At 38.6% G+C, this 18547-nt stretch overlaps 2 protein-coding genes across 4 annotated transcripts; one reads left to right on the forward strand and one right to left on the reverse strand.

Annotated features, from left to right (window-relative positions):
* The first annotated feature begins 140 nt into the window (after positions 1–140).
* LOC143916874 (FK506-binding protein 59-like) lies at positions 141–7311 on the forward strand. 3 transcript variants are annotated; one of them, XM_077438134.1, is made up of 7 exons: positions 141–648; positions 748–890; positions 3059–3182; positions 3262–3666; positions 3743–4002; positions 4084–4201; positions 5402–7311. In XM_077438134.1, exons 1-7 carry the CDS (start codon positions 336–338, stop codon positions 5443–5445), a joined length of 1407 nt encoding a protein of 468 aa, XP_077294260.1. In that variant the 5' UTR covers positions 141–335; the 3' UTR covers positions 5446–7311. The 3 variants fall into 3 exon arrangements, with proteins under 3 accessions (XP_077294260.1, XP_077294259.1, XP_077294261.1); XM_077438133.1 differs by having other exon boundaries at positions 179–648; positions 4084–4194; XM_077438135.1 differs by having other exon boundaries at positions 272–648; positions 3752–4002.
* A 61-nt stretch (positions 7312–7372) lies between these two features.
* Positions 7373–16198, reverse strand: LOC143916876 (uncharacterized). The gene is made up of 14 exons (XM_077438136.1): positions 15754–16198; positions 13322–13431; positions 13055–13241; positions 12894–12974; positions 12695–12814; positions 10972–11274; positions 10738–10893; positions 10346–10663; positions 10046–10266; positions 9474–9706; positions 9097–9389; positions 8860–8973; positions 8622–8784; positions 7373–8538 (listed from the first exon to the last, which is right to left on the reverse strand). Exons 1-14 carry the CDS (start codon positions 15928–15930, stop codon positions 8126–8128), a joined length of 2889 nt encoding a protein of 962 aa, XP_077294262.1. The 5' UTR covers positions 15931–16198; the 3' UTR covers positions 7373–8125.
* Positions 16199–18547: the final 2349 nt, after the last annotated feature.

Here is an 18547-nt window from a genome sequence, read left to right on the forward strand (position 1 = left end):
AAGCTGAAATGACTTGCAACCACAGTGACATTTTTTGTACTCACATTGCGCAATATAAGCAGAAAGGAAATATCGTTATCCAGTTGTGAGGAATGATAAGCCAGCGACGGACTAGTTTAAGATTTAAGATTTAAAAATAAAACGGCACGTTTGAGTGCATGTATAAAAGATAAAAATCGATAAATGTGTTGTTTTGCGGTGAGAGCGGTCGATGGACAATATGCGTGCGGTTTTGGCCTCACGGCGTGTTCGAGTGAATTGTGAAACAAACGGACAAGTCTCGAGCGCCGGCCGGTCGTCGGTCGTTTCGAGTGTCGTTTCTGTAGGGCTTCGAGATGACGGTCGGGCAAGTGGAACGCGACGCGGAGGGGTCTCCGCCCCCACCCCAACCCCAACCCCAACCCCAACCCCAACCGCGGCCCGACAACGTGGACGTGGAGGGGCAGGTGGACGTGACGCCGGCGGGTGAGGGGCAGGGTGAGGGGGCGCGGCGGCTGCTGAAGCTGGTGAAGAAGGAGGGCGAGGGGGAGGAGCTGCCGTCGGCGGGGTGCGTCGTCACCGTCCACTACACGGGCACCCTCCTCGACGGCTCCAAGTTCGACTCCAGCAAGGACCGCGACAAGCCGTTCGACTTCACGCTCGGCAAAGGTAACCCAACCTCACTCGACCGAACATAACCTCAACCGAACATAACCTCAAACCGGTCAGTACCCACTCACCACTCACGTACTAATTGTCGAATTGCAGGCCAGGTGATAAAGGCGTGGGACGCGGGTGTGGCGACCATGAAGAAGGGCGAGGTGAGCGTGCTGACGTGCGCCCCCGAGCTGTGCTACGGAGAGAGCGGCAGCCCTCCCAAGATCCCGCCCAACTCCTGGCTCAACTTCGAGGTTACACATTTACTATATCAATACTTCACCCTATTATTTGTACAATTCTTTGTCCCCTCTGACAAATATGGTTCGGTGATTACTAGTCAAATGTGAACCGGTCACACGTGATCACCCGTCACACTAAAACTGGTCACACCCGAAAATTGGTCACGAAAAAACTGGTCACCCAAAAATTCGAACAATTTTTTATCTTTGGGTGTGACCAGTTTTCTCGTGACCAATTTTAGGGTGTGACCAGTTTTAGTGTGACGGGTGATAACGTGTGACCGATCTAAAGCGACCGGTTGTCCTGTGACTGGTTCCCATATGACTAATAGTCCATTTACCGACAAATATATATATATATATATATATATATATATATATATATATATATATATATATATATATATATATTTAACCTGATCGTTTGCATGTGATTACATAGGTTCAATATGAAGATCTGTATATCCAATATCAAATTTACTTTTATATAGAATACATTTGTAAAATCGTGCGAATCACGTTACATTTTCAAATGCGTCATTCTACGAAATTCAATAAATTTAGACCGATTCCGTTTGTATGTTCATTTGCTGGTCATTTTTAATTACCGTTCATTATGTGTAGTCATCAGCCATTTTTACTTACATCCATTGCAGTATGCTACATCAAACCGTCATAGTCTCATATTATTATTTCATTTGAAGAGGTCAAATTTAGAATTTGGTATTTGTAAATTGCGCAAAATATGCCATGTATGTAGAAGAAAAATATATTTATAATTTTCTCGATGCTGAGTGTCGTGTTCGATTCTATCGTCTGGAATACAATGGACGATCCATCTCCACTCCTTGTTGAAAGCAGCGTTCAGAGACAACCGCATCAGTACTTTAATTTGATCTGATCATATTATGAAAGATTATCCTCTCCCTCTAGTGTTCCAATGAACGCCAGCTTCAGTAAACCCTCCACATTTTATCAGACAATGTGACCAAAATAGAAAAAAATCCTTTTTCTACATATTGTGGAAATTCTCTCTGAAACTGCCAGCTCTTTAAGGATGGGGATGTTCATGCGTCTTGCAGTGCATAAAATGCACAGTATCCACCTCCAGTACTACATTCCAAAGGCATCTAACGTGTCCCTTTATATCTTTCTTCGCGTCCATGTCTCGACTCCTTAAAATGCAATGGTGATCACACCAGACAGCTTTTCGTTTTTCCATATCTTATTCAAACCAATCATCAGCGTTTTCACCATTCCCATACTTCTGCAGATTTCTAATTAGTACTCTCTTGAGATCGAAACACCTAAAGCAAAGTAAATAAAATCATTGATTGGGCTATGAAAGACTCAAATATTTCAACAAAGAGGATTTTTGTTTATCTGTAGACCCAGGTGCTTACTCTCTATTTCTATTCTATACTACTAGTAATTCAGTCGTTTTATCCTCATTGTGGGCCATCAACGTCTTGTCATCTATGAATCTTATATTAAAAATCTTTATACTGCCTATTATTGCACCACCTTTCCATCTGTTCAGTACTCAGGAGTACTTCTATGGATCAGAAGACAGTATTTATCCCTGTCGGACGCTTTTTTTGCACTTGAAATGTTTCCGAAAAAATAAAACTCGTATTTTATTATATTATTCAACGACAGAACGAATTTTGCATTACCCACATAAAAAATACTATTTTACAATTTAAAGGTATCCTCGGATAATATTAATCATATTATAAACATCCACACTATTTCCATTTTGATGTACATATATGTACATACACTAGAAACATTTAATTTCATACAATTCGTTTTTATATTATTTTATCTTCAATTAAATTTGTGACTATATAAAATGTGACAAAATACGAAATAAAACTGACAAAAAAAAATTCCGATAACAAGTATTATCGGTATATTGCGCAATTTTTTCTTGTAAATCTTATAAAAAATGTAAATTTCATTGTATGTATTTCATGGATTTTATAATAGCTTGCGTGCCACATGGCCAAGGTTCAAAGGTCTCATTTCAATACTGAATAATTATCATAATTTACTTAAACTCCATAGTGTGTTCATCCAGTTGAAATTTGGCAAAAATTACAATTTTTATGATTATTTTTGGTATTTATTCTCGTTCTTAATATGTAAAAGTGCAATGAATTTAAAAAATCTTACAGGTTGAAATGATCGATTGGCAAGGTGAAGATCTTAGTCCGAAGAAAAATAACGGCATTGTAAGATATACCATAATTCCTGGTACATCAAGCTACGATTTACCATCAGACGGCGCACTTGTCAACAGTATGTCAATATTGTATATAAATATATATATATTTTCACGAATGTAAATTGAAATTGTAGTTTTTTTCTCCCATCACAGTCGAATTGGTCGGTAAACTTTACGGAGTCAAAGATGCCAAACCCTTCGAATCGAGAACGGTGTCGTTTTACCTCGGAGAAGGTTGCGAGAACGGAATATGCAACGGAGTGGAACGAGCTCTTGAGAAATTCTCGATGGGCGAAAAATCCCGACTCATAATCCAACCTCGTTACGCGTTCAAATCCACCGGAAACAAAGAACTCGGCGTTCCACCAGACGCGATCGTCGAATACACCGTCACGTTGAAGAGCTTCGATAAATCCGACGTCGACTCTTTGGACTACGAATATGTGATGAAGCAGGGGAAAACTTTCAAGGACAAGGGCACCGAATACTTCAAAAGCGCCAAATACGTGCTGGCCGTTAAAATGTACAAAAACGCCGTCACATACCTGTCTAAAACTGGTGAATATATTTTTATTATTGACATGTATGATTTTTTTTAGATGTTTCGTAATCGGTGGTTTTGTTGATTTTTCAGATTTGGAAGGAGAAGGCGTGAGTCCGGACGTAAGAATTAATTTGCTGCTGTCGGTGTATTTGAATCTCGCTTTGTGCTATTTGAAATTCACTCCGGTGAATTCATTCGAGGCTCGCGACAACGCTATCGAAGCTCTCAAGATTGAACCCAACAATGTTAAGGGTCTGTTCAGAAAGGGTCAAGCTTTGCAAGCGATGGGCGAATGTGACGAAGCGATTGAGGCATTCCAAAGAGTTATTGAAATCGAACCGGAAAATAAGGTTAGGTTCAAGGTCTCGGAATATGTGTATCTATTTTGGGTTTTTAATAGGTGTATATTTAACGTGTGTTGTACATTTCAGGCGGCCGTTAATCAAATCACCATTTGCAAATCTACGATCAAACAACAAAACGATAAAGAGAAAAAATTATATGCTAATATGTTTGAGAAGTTTGCTCAGAAAGATACAGAGGTAATAGGTGGGCCCTTTTTTTAGTTTTTTTTATTATTTGTAAGTTTTAATATTTAAATTTAACAACTTAGGCAAACATTTTCTAAACAAACATATCCATTTTCAAATTTCCTAATAGAATTAATGAAACTTGCCTTTGTAAGATACAAACACTGTTCCTTTTATCTTGAAGTAAGTATTTATTAATTTATTAAAAAAAGTAACATGCAGTATTTCAATATTATTACAAAACATTGACACCAAAAAAGTTTCTGCATATGTATTTATCCATTATATATTAACCCCGACCACAGATGCCACTACAGGTTGCCCAAAGTGTCACCTATGATCACACTTTTGTACATAAATACCAAATAACATCATTACGCACATGAGTTGAACACTGTGTGACAACCCCTGTCACTCGACTCTTCCACTGCGGAAGCCGCTATAGGAGTAAAGGAGATATTCATCTTCCCAATTCATCGAGAAAAACTTAAGATTTTATTGTAATGCGCCTCAATATTGCTGCTGCTTCATTCAATTCAACAAGGAAGATTGACTGTCACGACATTACATCATCATTGACATTGCCCAGTCTTGCAAATATTCCGTCAATGACAGTCAAGCTGCACTTTGCAGCCCTTCTTGCAAAAATGTTGAGATTCTTGAAATCAGATAAATTGGCAAACTCCGATAGGAAACGATCGACCTTGGAGTCACATATCCAAGGTTTGGCCAGCAGCATACAGGATAGAACCTGTGATCACACAATTGAAAGCATAACGTGCTAATCATTGATCTATGCTGCTGGTATATGTATATATATAGATGTAGATTGAAGAAAATTTTAATACGATTGAAATGAAATGCAGTTCTATAATATTGTAGCATATGGGTGGGTTTAGGATCCAAATGAAAAGCCAAAGTAGCTTCTAGAATAATCTGAGTGTACCTCTTTATAAAGGACAAGTTGCCCAGCACGGCTTCTCTTATCCATTAATGTGTTTATTGTTTACACACGTACTTGCTCAGGTCTGTGAATACTCGGCGTATCCTTTGTTATAGCACTTACTAAGTCCCGCTAGCTTAATCCAGGGTCTATATTGTTCACCCACGAATGCACTTAGACAGTGGATACTCTCTCTCGTGTTCCCACGTTACAATATGTATTTATGTATAAGGGGCACAGTGTGATAATTACGATTTGTTTTTCATTTTGCTTCAGACGGAAAAGCTGACGGCGAAGAACATACCGGATGTGATGTGTGAGACGTTAGGAGAGTGGGGGACCGGTGCAGGCGAGTGGGCCGACACCGACAGGGACAGAGCGCCGACAGAATTCGAAAAGGAAAATCCCAATATTTTAATGTTAGACAAGGAAGGTCAGTTTGTCAATATGTGAAAACCCCGCCGTAGTGATCCATGTCACCGTGCTTAATAATAATCCGCTTATGGACTCCTTCTGCATGAATTATATGTAGCCTTTCTAATTAAGTGATTGTTTCGCAAGTCTGATAACGTAATTTATATATATATATACGTTCATTATTATTATTGTTGTCGTCGCACGTCATGCTGGAGTTATATAGACTATGATTTTTTTCATGATTTAGTACGGTGACCGTTTACATTCCCTAGTTGGTTTTTTTTTTTTTTAATATAACGGCCTTTGAAAATTCTGTGAAATAAATGTAAGTTTTAAATTAAAATACATAGACTGGGGTTGTTTATTTAATTTTTTTTTATATATACTTTTCATCAAGGATTCGTTCGTAGAGTAGAGTTTATTATTGTCAACTTTCCTTACAAAATGTTTTGAGTTATAACAATATAACTAGCATTGACATTTTATGTATAGTATTGTCACAACACATTTGGTAAATAAAAGTCGCTTTAATTGTGTGAAATTTAGCTGAAGTTTGCAAAAACAGGACATGAAAGTTGTAAACATTAGGTATTAGGGAGCAAAATTACAATTTTTTTTAACTATGGCATAATCTAAGTTGTATATTATTTTTTCATGAGTTAAATATACGCAATTCAACTTCATGTGAAATGTTTTATTTATTATCAAATTACTTCCTTTTCATTACATCGGACACAAAAGGGGATATAAAAATAAGAAATTTTCTCAGGTAAGTGTGTATTTTTTTATCAAAATAACATGAAATTTTTTATTCAATTATCACAGCTATTAAATGTGGAAAAATAACATGGCATCCAAATAGTCTTTTCAGTATATTTTGAATACACTACATATTGAAAAACAGAGTGCAATTTAGTACAGTCAACAAAAAGTTTATGTGAGAATAAATTAGGCCTGTACTTCAATAAATAACATATGAGCATATTAGAATGATGTCGATCGGTGCAGAAAATCAACACATTAAATACACAAATGCGCGTTTCTTTATAGTTAAAATGTCTCGATGGTTTTCAACAGCAAGCAGAAAATTTACCGTCTTAGCCATAATCTTAAAAGTCCAAATAAAAAATAAAAACTTAAGCACTGATAAAATTAAATGGAATAAACTCGAATATCATATGCACCCAGATCTCAATATACTTCAGATTATACAATATACAAAATAGTTTTGTACATCTTTAACATTACACAACGTAACGGGATTACCCTGTTTAAAGGAACATGTGGTGAAAGAGAAATATTGACGATAGAATTATTATACACGAGAAATGCCATCAGCGAATGGTATATATTATGCGCGTAGATAGAAATGTATCAAAAACACACGTAAATTTTTAATTCATATGTAAATCTGATCTTAAATAAATAAAAAATTGCTTTTGAATTCGGCATTCGGTGTTTTTAAAGTAAAAGCTTCGACACATTTATAATTTAAATTTCGATAAAAAACCACAATAATAATTAATAAATAAACGAATGTTCTCACCAATATACAAATTTCAATAAATCAGTTCATGAATTTATAATAAACTATCACAACAAAAGTAGCGTGAAAGAAAAATCGTGAAAATTACATTTAAATTAAGCTCCGCACCTCTGAACAAACTACCGTATATCATAAATTAAATTTACCAGTTGCCATAACGTGAAATGTTAAAAATAAATTGAGAATGTTCTTTCAACAATAACAATTTTATAATAATAAAAATATTAATATTATATTTAAAAAAAATCATGATTATAAATTCAAGAATTTTATGTTAAATTTTTCAGTCACTAGGGAGTACAGATTGATTATCCAGGAATCAAACCAACAGACTCCCAATATATATAACCACACCGAGAATAAGTACAATAAGATATTGTAATAACCGAGAAGACATTTTTAGTTAAAACATAAAAGTTTATCAGATCACAGAACTATATAATACAATATAAGCAACTATCTGAAGTATAAATTTAAAAAAAATAAGTATCTTATATTGCGAAAGTTGTTTTGATTGATTTCCTCGTTAGCGTTTTATTGCAAAACCGGCGAAAGCCCAACGATTTCAACATTGAATTACATATATAAAACATAACACAAGACGATACACGATGAATACTCAAGTGTCTGGCGATGTGATCGCTCCTAAGAATGATGTCGATTTACATAAATTAAAGTATAAAATTAAATTGTCTCGAAATCAATTGATTAACAACAAAAAAAAAATACAAAGCAGAAATATATAATACAAAAATAAACTTATTAAAGTATTATTAGGTCAAAAAAAAAAAAAACATTAAGAAATAATGGTACAACTAGCTGCACAATGAACCATATAAACCGAGAGTGGTGATATGTGTGGTGACATATGTTAGCAAATTGGTCCACGGTGAAACGACTCATGATAAAAAACTTTATACAAAGTCAAATTACAACAATTCACGGCATTAGAAAATCTTCAATATAATACAAATCAACTTTCACTATTCGCATTATTAAATCACTCTTCTAGATACAAATTTATTTTTTATTTTTCGCTACGAAATAAATAACGGCCACACGTACATGGCTCCGTTATTATCTATGGGAAAATTTGAACTCAGTTTATTGTCCTCTCGCGAGGCCGCATCTGAAGGAGGCGACGAGGCAGTCTCTTCGTTCGCGACATTCCTCTTCACGTCGTCGCTGTTATCATCGTGTTCCGTCTCCACCTGAGCTTCCTCCTTTTCGATCTTCATCTCTTCTTTAGAGTCTTGCAAAAGGGTGCCGCTCGTCGGCTTAGATTTCAGCATTGCCGAAGACGACGACGACGAATTTTCATCCTTTTCTGGCGATTTTTCTTTGTCCTTCGGCGGAGGTTTAGTCTTGGTGTGTATTTTAATGTGCCTCCTCATATCGCCTTTCATTCTAAATCGCTTTCCGCAAAGATCACACGGATAAGGTTTTTCACCTATTGGACAAAAAATATATAAAACAAATCAGAAAATTCTAACCAAAATCGCACACAAACTGAAAAAAAAACCAACAACAAACCTGTATGAATCTTCCTATGATTCTGAAGATAAGAACTAGCCCTAAATGTTTTATTGCAAAATTCACAGCGATAATTTTTTTCACCCGTATGTATTCTACGGTGAATTATGAGCGAATACTTTCTTGCAAAGTTTTTGCCGCAGTATTCGCATTGATGTTGTTTCTATTGAAAATATAAAAATAATTCAATACAAATCCAATTTGTAACTGTCAATAATTTACATCAAACGATACTCACAAGATTTGAATGAATAGATATAAAGTGATATTTCAAATCACCCCATTGACGGAATTTCTTCCCACAATCGATACACTTGTACGGCCGAACTCCACTATGCAGTCTCGCATGAACCTAAAATATAAAATACATATATAAATATAATAAAATAAATGGCTTTATGTATGTACATATGTGTATTTGAGGAATATAAATGTATCAAAAACGAATTTCTGACAATAACGCATCAGATATTACCTTCAGTGCACAAGCGGTGAAGAAACTCTTCTGACAGACCTCACACTGGAACGGTTTGTTGCCTTCGTGCGACAGCATATGATATACGATGGAATTTCTATGCCTGAATTGTTTCCCGCAGTCCATACAAGTCAAGAGAGCTTTCTTATCCTTCTTTGGTTCAGCTTCAAAGTCGGCCTTATCATCCTCATCAAAGTCTTCGCTTTCTCCCTCCGCATCAGTTCCGTTCACGGGCCCAAAATCACCCGGCTCCGTGTCGCTTATCTCCACATCCATCATACTCTGAATGTCGTCTAAAAAAACAATAATCAACAAAAAATAAAGAAACCACATAGAAAACAAACAAAATGAAAACGTCTAAATATAACAAATCACACCTTTGAAATGAATATTACACAGTTCAGCGTGAGCTTGGAAGTCTTTTTGTGTCGGCAATGTGCCGTGACACATCGGACACACCACTTCTTCATTTTCAACGTCGACGTTTGAATTCATCATGATGCCGGCATTTTCTTGGTTATTATTCTCGGCTATGCTCGTCGGTTTGACGTCGCCGCTTGGCGAATTCTCCTTAGTGGGGTTTTCTTCTATCGGCGGTGCTTCTTTAAACCTATCAATACACACACAGTAATTAATAATCCAGCATCAGCCTAATTTTTAACATCTAAGAAAATCAATCAAACTCAAACCACCGACTGATTTCTAACCACACATTCCGTTTCAACCAAATCAAATAAACATATACACTGAGAGTTATAACGTTTTGTCATAGAAATTCAGAAGAGCTGATGAAAATTGAATATCAAACAAATCAAATATACATATACACTGAGAATTATAACATTTTGTTGTAGAAATTCAGAAGAGCTGATGAAAATTGAATATAAAACGTCAAAGTCAAGATCAAAAGTCAAGGGTATACATGAAAAATCCACATATGTTTATTTACCATTCTTTAGAATTCAAATGTGATTGATGAATAGATCCGTGGTCAATAGTTAAGTGCGGTAAAATATATTGCTCTTGATTGTCCATATTAGTTTGAAGCATGATCCCGTTGGAATGCTGCGAAGACAGATCTTCCTGGAGGAATTCCTCGTTATCCGGCTCGACGACATGTATACCCTCCATCAAATCTTCCGGTTCGCTAAACTCGCTCATCTCCTCAGTCTGAAATAATAATAAAAATGAAGAACATCACCACATTACAACACAATAATAATAAAAAAAAAATACACCCGAAATAAACCTTCGAATGAGCGTCCTTCGTGTGGGCCTCGAACAACTTCTGCCGTTTGAACGTCTTCGGACATTGCGTACACGCAAACAGCATCTTATCCACGTTCATATAACTGAGCTTTTGGACGTTCTGGAACAGGGAAACTTTGTCGTCTATGGTGTACAGCGAATTTTTAAGCGTCGTGCTAAACAACGACTTCTCCGAGCTGTCGTATTCGGGAATCTTAGCCTGAGACTGATACAGCAAAGTCTTATTGGTGTCGTCGAGCGACAGTTCAACGAGCGAATCCGGCAACGGAGCATTCGCGACCACCAAACTATCGTCGATCTAAATGAAACATGAAAAATGAAAATCCATATTGAATTATGTGACCAAATTACGTATTAATAAACATTACACACCTTATCCATTGAAATTGCATTATCGTCATGTTGCATATTATCGAGCATTATCGAATTACTGTTCGGCTCATAGTGTTGTTTGAGATGATGGAAGAATTGCAACTGATCTTCACCGTAAAACTGTCCGCAAAGTTGACATATGAATAGCGCACGCTCCTAAAAAAAAAAAACGAAACTCGATAACAATCAGCAAAAATCATTTTCGATTTAATTTAGAATCAAATGATCAATTACAGAGTGCGTGGCATTGTGGACCATGTGTGAGGTAGTTAGAGTGTGTTCGGCGGCCGAATGAACGTCGTTGGAGACATTCTCTTGTATGATTTCGATGGATTGTTGACCGTCGTCAGGTACATCGTGTTCATTTTCCAATTGCGCAATATGTGACGTGTGCTTTTTTAACTTTTTCGATATGCGTTTCTTATGAGGTAAGCTTTTCCTATTCTGCTGTTTGTTGTTATTTACAAGCGACACACCCCCGTTCACTTCGATCTCGCACTCGTCCTGCTCGATCACAGACTCCACATCTTCAATGTTCTGATGAAGAAAGATCAAACATTTAAAACACATTTGATGCTATCTAATACCGAAACCATGGGCTTCCGACAAAAAAATGATTTTATACTGTAGTTGTATCTAAAAGGGCCTGTAAACGAGCGATATTTTTAATCAACGTCGCTCGATAACTATCCAGCAATATTTTCAGCATTACATAGGTCAATGATTGTTGGCAATTAGTTGGCGGTTCGTTATTGCCCAGATTTTACGTTTGACACCGAAGTCCTTGTGGCTGCTGCATCAGTCATATTTCAAATTTAAAAAAAGATTAAGCCAGAGTATGGCTCGGATGATACTAAGCAACGAGAGGTCGCCGGGTTCGATCCCGTGAGCTGACAGCGATTGAAAATAATTTATTCCGAGTATAATCTTTAATGCTGCTGGTCAGATGTCAGGTCTTTAATGTGTGACTACGAGTCGATCCTTTCCTGTCAGAGTTTGCCAATGTATCTGATTTCATTGTTGAAGCGATTCCTCCAAGAAAATGACAAAAATGTACTATCTATAACACATATGTCTCGCTAATTTTCTTGTATATAGTATTTGTATTATGTTTATATGCATGGTCTGGTCACAGTGACGCGTTACGAGTATTCTATAATGTCACTGTGGCTAATGTGTAAATAAATAACTATCCAATTGTATTTCTTGGTTAAGAGGAATCATCAAATGACGCGTATTTAGGTAAGACCTTATCCACATTTTTTTATCTTCTTTTTGCCATTTTGTAATATGAAACATGTAGCAGCCATAAAAAGGTCGTCTATGAAGCCCAAGCATATGTACATACAACCTGTGTAAATGCAAAATTTGGACAGTAACAAAACGGCAACTAATTGAGCTACACATTGTTGGGACACATATTGTGCACTTAATGCTGAAAATATTGCTCGATTACAGCCTCCTTTAAGAACACTATTAAACTTGCATGATTTTCGATAATTCAGAAGTATATTGCTAGTGTAACGTGGGAACATGAGCGAGAGTATCCGCTGTCTGAGTGCATTCGTGGGATTAGGCTAACGGGATTCAGTAAGTACCCGAACAAAGGATACGCTGTAGTTCTCACAGACCTGGGCGAGTGTGTGCGTAAACAATAGACTCGCCAGGGTAGAACTATAAGTGCCTAGACAATAGACACATTAATGAATCGGGGAAACTGTGCTGTACAACTTGTTCTTTATAAGGAGGTACACACGGTAGATCAGATTATACTGGACAGTGTGGACCTCCCGAATCGTTGAATAAATGCCGTGAAGCGACTTTGGCCTTTCATTCGGATCCTGAACCCACCCCTACGTAACACTAGCAAGTGAAGGTTTACTTATGAAGACCTCTGACAAGTTCAAGAAACCTTTAGAAAACTACCGGATGACAATTATGATATTGTTGAGCAAACCTTGTAAGTTTTTGAATGATACCACACCGAATCGTGGGTTCTTTTTAAAGGCGGTAAAGGAGGTAATGATTGTAAGGAAGGAACATCTACCAAGTCTGTTTCTCTTAATTCATCTTCCTCCTAAAATATAAAAAAAAATATATCATTAAAAATAGATTATCAACTTAAATACCAAAATACAATAATAATAAATACTAACGACATCTGGACTGTGATATAGTCGTATGGGATGTTCCAAAAGTCCATTGGATGTCTCCGAGTTTGTTCGTTCATCGACAACCTATAATGTAATTGTATATAATATATTAAATCACTTCATACATATATGGTGAGCGAAATGATAATCAAATGGAAATGTGCCTTTTCTATTTGGTTCAAGGCTCCGATCAATGGTTGACGTTGAACGAATTGCACGAGGGCAGCCGCCAGACTCCGATCTTCGTCCGTTAGCTGCTCGCTGATTTCGTTGGCGGTTTCGGTGTCCGCCAGCAACTGTGCACCCCACGCTTCCGCCGACAGCTGAACTTCGGTACCGTCAACACCTTGCCTATATAATACACAATAAAAAAAAAATACAGTTTACACGTCCATTACCACGTCAATGTTGTTTTCACGTTGTGAAATGACCTGCAGAGGGTATGTGATGTGTATCCATTTGGATGCAAAATGTTGACGATTCGTCCGTTAGCGTCGCCGGATCCACTCAAACTCAGATCATTCTCATCGATTGTCACCTCCTGAAACACAACATACAAAGTGTGAGGATAAACATATTTTATATAAATTTGTAAGCTCATTGGGAAAGTTTAAATCACAAAGCAGGTGTTATTCAAAGTTTTTCGTGCCGTGGATCGGTGAATATCTTTCGATATTACTCATCATATCCATATCCAGCAGCATAGCTCGGTCGTTAAGCTTCTGCTTAGCGTCGTGAGGTGCCGGGTTCGATCCCAGGACCGAGCTGTTTTCAGATTATGCTGCTGGTCAGACCTGGTTTTTTGACTCCAGGTTGATCGTTTCCTATCAGAGTTTGCCAATTTTGACTGATTTCATTGTTGAAACGGTTCCCGGTAAAAATTGGCCAAAATCCTTCCTATATACAATATGCCACCAATAATTTGTGTTTGATTAATGTGCAATAAATAAGTTTGTGCACAATTTGATAGATGTCTCATTGATTAGCGAGTTATTCAGAGTCTCGTAATTCAGTAACTTATATAATGAATGAAAAAATGCTGCAATATTTGTAATTGGCCAGGAAGGTGCATTGGGCTTGCCTGTAAGGCCTTCCTGGTATGTGTGTGTAGAAAAAAATAAAAAAATATACATAAATACATAATATCCATTGAAGTATAATGTATAGAATAGTCATTCCTAACAAAAGTATCGCTTAAAAGCGAGCCATCGAAGAGAGAGACGGAAAGTCAGAAGAGAGACAAAAGAGTGAGGAAAAAAAATTCGTGGAAGTGATCGTCCCTTGACGTTCAGGGACGCACGGGCACATACAGATGTTCGGACTTTGTCGAACTAATACTACCACACAATTTCACTAGTAGAGCCTATTTCAAAGAGATCCTACTGCTACAGAGTTTAACAATCAACTGAGCAAAACAGCCGAAATCTCCGTTTGCACGGAGTTTTTGTAGCAACATTTTTGGAAGCTAAGAGCGCTTCTACCCATTCTACTTCAATGGTAATATTTTGTGAGTCTGTGTATCTCGCTCTGTGTACTATAATAGTCGTTTCGATTCGATACACATATGTAGCTAAAACACTGTCAACAAAATGTACAAATATAATAACGAAAGAAAAAACTTCTATATATACTGTTTGCTACTGATGTTTCCTTTAGCCAAGTCTCTGAGCATTTAGCGCCATCTATTGAAAATTTATTTAACTAATTCATTTTTCTATTGGTTTTATATTGCTTATATGTAGGTAGGTAGTTTTTACCATTTTTTTTCATATTAAACAATAAAAATTAAATTAAATACACTCAAAAGGTATTTGAAAAAAATTCGACCGCGTGCAGATCGAAAACAGGACCGACACATTTCTTTTAATTTTTTATTTATTTAATAACTTAATATGCCAACACCCATGCGATGATATTTCATCGGGTACAACACTAGTTAATTTAATATTACTCATTAATCCTTCCCTATATATTATTCTATAATACATACATATGTACATATATGTATATGATCAGCGGCGAGAAATTATATTTTCAATAGTTTTATTCAAGTAAATAAGGATTAGCATTTGAATTTGTAGAAATTTTTGTTCAAGAGAAAGATGGGGGGAAAAAGAAAATTTATGATTTTCCCCCAAATAATTAATACATTTGTATTAATCATTGTGGATTAAGAACATTGCATTATATGGATTTAATGATCATTTCAGTACATCGTGAATGATTTACTTATTACTTATCACAAAAAAAACAGGATGTACAATCAATCTACTCAAATTTTCTTTTTCCTTAGAAAATAAACATAAGTAAACGACGTATTCAATTCCTTTGCGTATTTTCTCATCTGTTGGGAAATAATAATCAAATTGTTCTGCAAAATTTCTCAAATAATTATCAATGTCATTGCTAAAGAAGTTATATGTAAGTTCCTTTTATAAATCCTACTATAGGTTCCTCAACTTCTAAAATAGCATCGGCATAACTTTCATTTCAAGTAAAGACTCGCTGTTATTAGAAGTTATCTATATTTTTAACAATATGTACATAAATAATAGTTTAAATGAATGTGTAGTATTTTTTTGAGTACAATACTTGCACCTCATCAAAATATAGTAAACAATCCGTTTCTTGTACTGACATTCTAAGGCACTCAACAAAAAAAGTAAATTTTCTATACAAATATCACAGTCATGGTATGTTTTAGCTAAAAATTGTCCGTAGGATGTTATTTTTCAATCAATTTTAGTAAACGTTTATACGGTCAGGTCAATTTAACGAATTGAGACATGTCATATATTAAAATAAAGTATGAAGAGTCTTGTGAACTTTCATAGGGGTGGGATAATATGGTGTGGGAAGTAACCTGCACGAACTGCAACTGATGCAGCTGATGGTGTTGGTGTGGATGTTGGTGTTGGTGTTGATGTTGATGATGCTGTTGATGATGGTGGTGTTGGTGTTGGTGTTGGTGCTGGTGCTGGTGCTGGTGTTGATGTTGGTGTTGTTGTTGGTGAATCGGCGCGGTCTGATGGGACCGCATGCCGGCCGCCGCCTCATCAGAGCCCCCTCCGAGTCAGAGGAGCCCCTTCGCCTGCGCCTCTGCCCCCGCCTCCGCCCCTCCCCGCTGCGAACGTATCCTGCCCGTCGCCCCACCCCCGCGCCCCCCGCCACTGCACGCACCGATGACGGCTGCCTAATGTCTGTGGGTATGGCTATGGCTATGGCTGTACGAATAGTAGACCTAAAGCCTAGCGAACGACAACGACAACGACCAACCAACGACAATCGCTCTCATCGCCTCAACGATCATGGTCACCCCGTCTCTTTCAGCGACCCCCGCACGTTTGCGATCGATCTATGCGCTTCACGGGCCTTCTAAAATTCTGCAATTTATTGATTTTCAATTATCATAATCAACCGTATTGTTCATATTAAAATCATTGATTATAAAATAAAAAATATATTTTAGTAACTTTCGCTTTTTGAGGTTATCTTTGTTAGTTTTTGAAACATACTAGTTGTTCTATAACAACAAACACAAACACATCTAAGATATCTGAGGTCCGAGGACGAGAATCATCCCATTTACTTCTTCTTAGAATTTTTTTTTAATTTAATGGCATTTGTAACGCGACGTTCTCCCGAGTGTCCCTTCAGTTGGTAGCGGTAGTAATATTTAGGTTGGCGCCCGTGGCTTTACCGCGCCAACTACCATGCTCATCTCGAGCGCATCGAGAGCGAGTCTCTCACCCGCCAGCCACCGACGAAGAAAGATCTATGGGGGATGAACGAATGAGATGACTGGCATGTTAATGCACGTGTTTATTATATGACAGCTGAAGACAGAGTGGGTAGTGGCTCTCCGAACCCAGCCGAGTTGGTTCCCACTCGCAGGAAGGCAACCAAACTCGACCATGTCGTATAAGCGAGCCGCCACAGATCTCTCCTGTGCACGTCTCCACGGGGAGACGGGGCCCAGAGATCCGCCATCTTGCTGAAGAACCGCTGTGAGGTCGAGTGCAGCATCACTCCCTCCCAAGAGTTCCAGCCAACGTCCCCTGTATTCCTCACGCCGTTTCCGGAGAAACATCAGCCGTGAGAGGGCCGCAGAGCCAGCTTCTCGACCACGAGGAAGCTGTTATCAACGAGACGATTTGCAGTCAGGAACCTCCCCGACTATATATAAACTGTATCCCAAGGTTAGTTCACGTTTCCCTATAAACCGACCCTTGGAAGAAGAACGACGTATCCGCCCTCTGGATTTTCCACCGCGAGGTCAGATAAGCGCGCGTAAAACCGTTCGATACACATTTCATAACAACTCTTAAGGGCGCTACAGACGCTCTGGAATTTCGGAGCGGTATGTGTGGCGGTAGGCCGTGCGGCGAACGAACATAATTTGGTTCAACGTGCGACGTACTGAATGCGCTTCGACCTAACGGTGAATGTTCCTACACACGTTACGGTCTGCGTCAACATCGGTCGCCGTACGGTCGACCTCTCCGATATTCCACAGCGTCTGTAGCGTCCTTTACAAAACATTATACAACTTCTAACGGAGAACTAGTCTCTTCGGCCCCATCTTTTTAAGGTAATTGGTTTATTAGTTACATTGCAGTGGTCACAAAGACAATTTTTGCCATTATAATCGCGAATACGCAATATTTGGCACTCAAGTTCTCGTTAGTATTATGGAGGATGAACGAATGAGACGACTGGCATGTTAATGCACGTGTTTATTATATGACAGCTGAAGACAGAGTGAGTAGTAGCTCTCCGAACCCAGCCGAGTTGGTTCCCACTCGCAGGAAGGCAACCAAACTCGACCATGTCGTATAAGCGAGCCGCCACATCACTCCCCCCCCAGCATCAGCGATACCAAAATTACAAAGAAACAAATTTTACAAAAGAAAAAAATTATTGTTACACAAAGAGAAAAAATTATTACGTGGGGAGAAAAAAATTGTTGACGTGGGTCATCCGCTGTGTACATAGGTGTACCGCCCTGAATGGTCGGTAGATTCGAGGGCGGTGACGTCGCGAGCAGGACGGTGGGTGGTCCGATGGTCGCGCCGATGCGATGCTGCGGCGGCGCCGCTCTTCCGAGGCTGATGTCGGTTGGTGGGGCGGCGGGGGCGGCAGGGGCATCGATGTGGTTGATGATACTCCGAGCTGGACTGTGAGTCGTTGTGGCTCGTGGAGGTGTTGTAGCGCTACCGCCCGTCTCGGCGTGACGACGCTCGTGGGGACGGACGGGGCCTTGATGATGATGATGGTGCTGAGGTGGTGTATGTCTTGTGGTGCTGGATGACCGTTCTATGTGTAGTGGATCGCGCATGACTCCACATCCAGCTGTCAAGATCGTCGTCTCATTCGCTCCCCCATTTTTTTAAAGCACCTGTCGTCGACGTTGTGGCTGGACTCCAGTCGATAGGTAGGTAGGTAGGTAGCCGTGTCTGCTCGTTTATTGTCACCCGCGGGCCGCGACGCGTGTTGATGGCGATGGGGGCGCGGCGGGTAGCTTCCCCGCCTGGCTCGGCGAGGCAGGGATGAGCGGCATGTTGAAATTGATCGAGGCTGCGTGGCTCGATGTCGGGGGTCACCAGTATGGAGGATGAACGAATGAGACGACTGGCATGTTAATGCACGTGTTTATT

This window comes from Arctopsyche grandis, chromosome 9 (assembly GCF_051622035.1).
Source record: "Arctopsyche grandis isolate Sample6627 chromosome 9, ASM5162203v2, whole genome shotgun sequence".
Lineage (NCBI taxonomy): Eukaryota > Metazoa > Arthropoda > Insecta > Trichoptera > Hydropsychidae > Arctopsyche > Arctopsyche grandis.

Bases quoted from the DNA above. Each gene is read 5' to 3' on its own strand.
- LOC143916874 (XM_077438133.1), top strand. From the start codon at position 336: ATGACGGTCGGGCAAGTGGAACGCGACGCGGAGGGGTCTCCGCCCCCA. The intron at 4,003-4,083 runs GTTAGGTTCAAG...TGTACATTTCAG, and splicing joins AAATCGAACCGGAAAATAAG to GCGGCCGTTAATCAAATCAC. The intron at 4,195-5,401 runs GTAATAGGTGGG...ATTTTGCTTCAG, and splicing joins TTGCTCAGAAAGATACAGAG to ACGGAAAAGCTGACGGCGAA.
- LOC143916876 (XM_077438136.1), bottom strand. From the start codon at position 15,930: ATGCGGTCCCATCAGACCGCGCCGATTCACCAACAACAACACCAACAT. The intron at 8,974-9,096 runs GTAATATCTGAT...TTTATATTTTAG, and splicing joins TCACCGCTTGTGCACTGAAG to GTTCATGCGAGACTGCATAG. The intron at 8,785-8,859 runs GTGAGTATCGTT...TATTTTCAATAG, and splicing joins TATCTATTCATTCAAATCTT to AAACAACATCAATGCGAATA.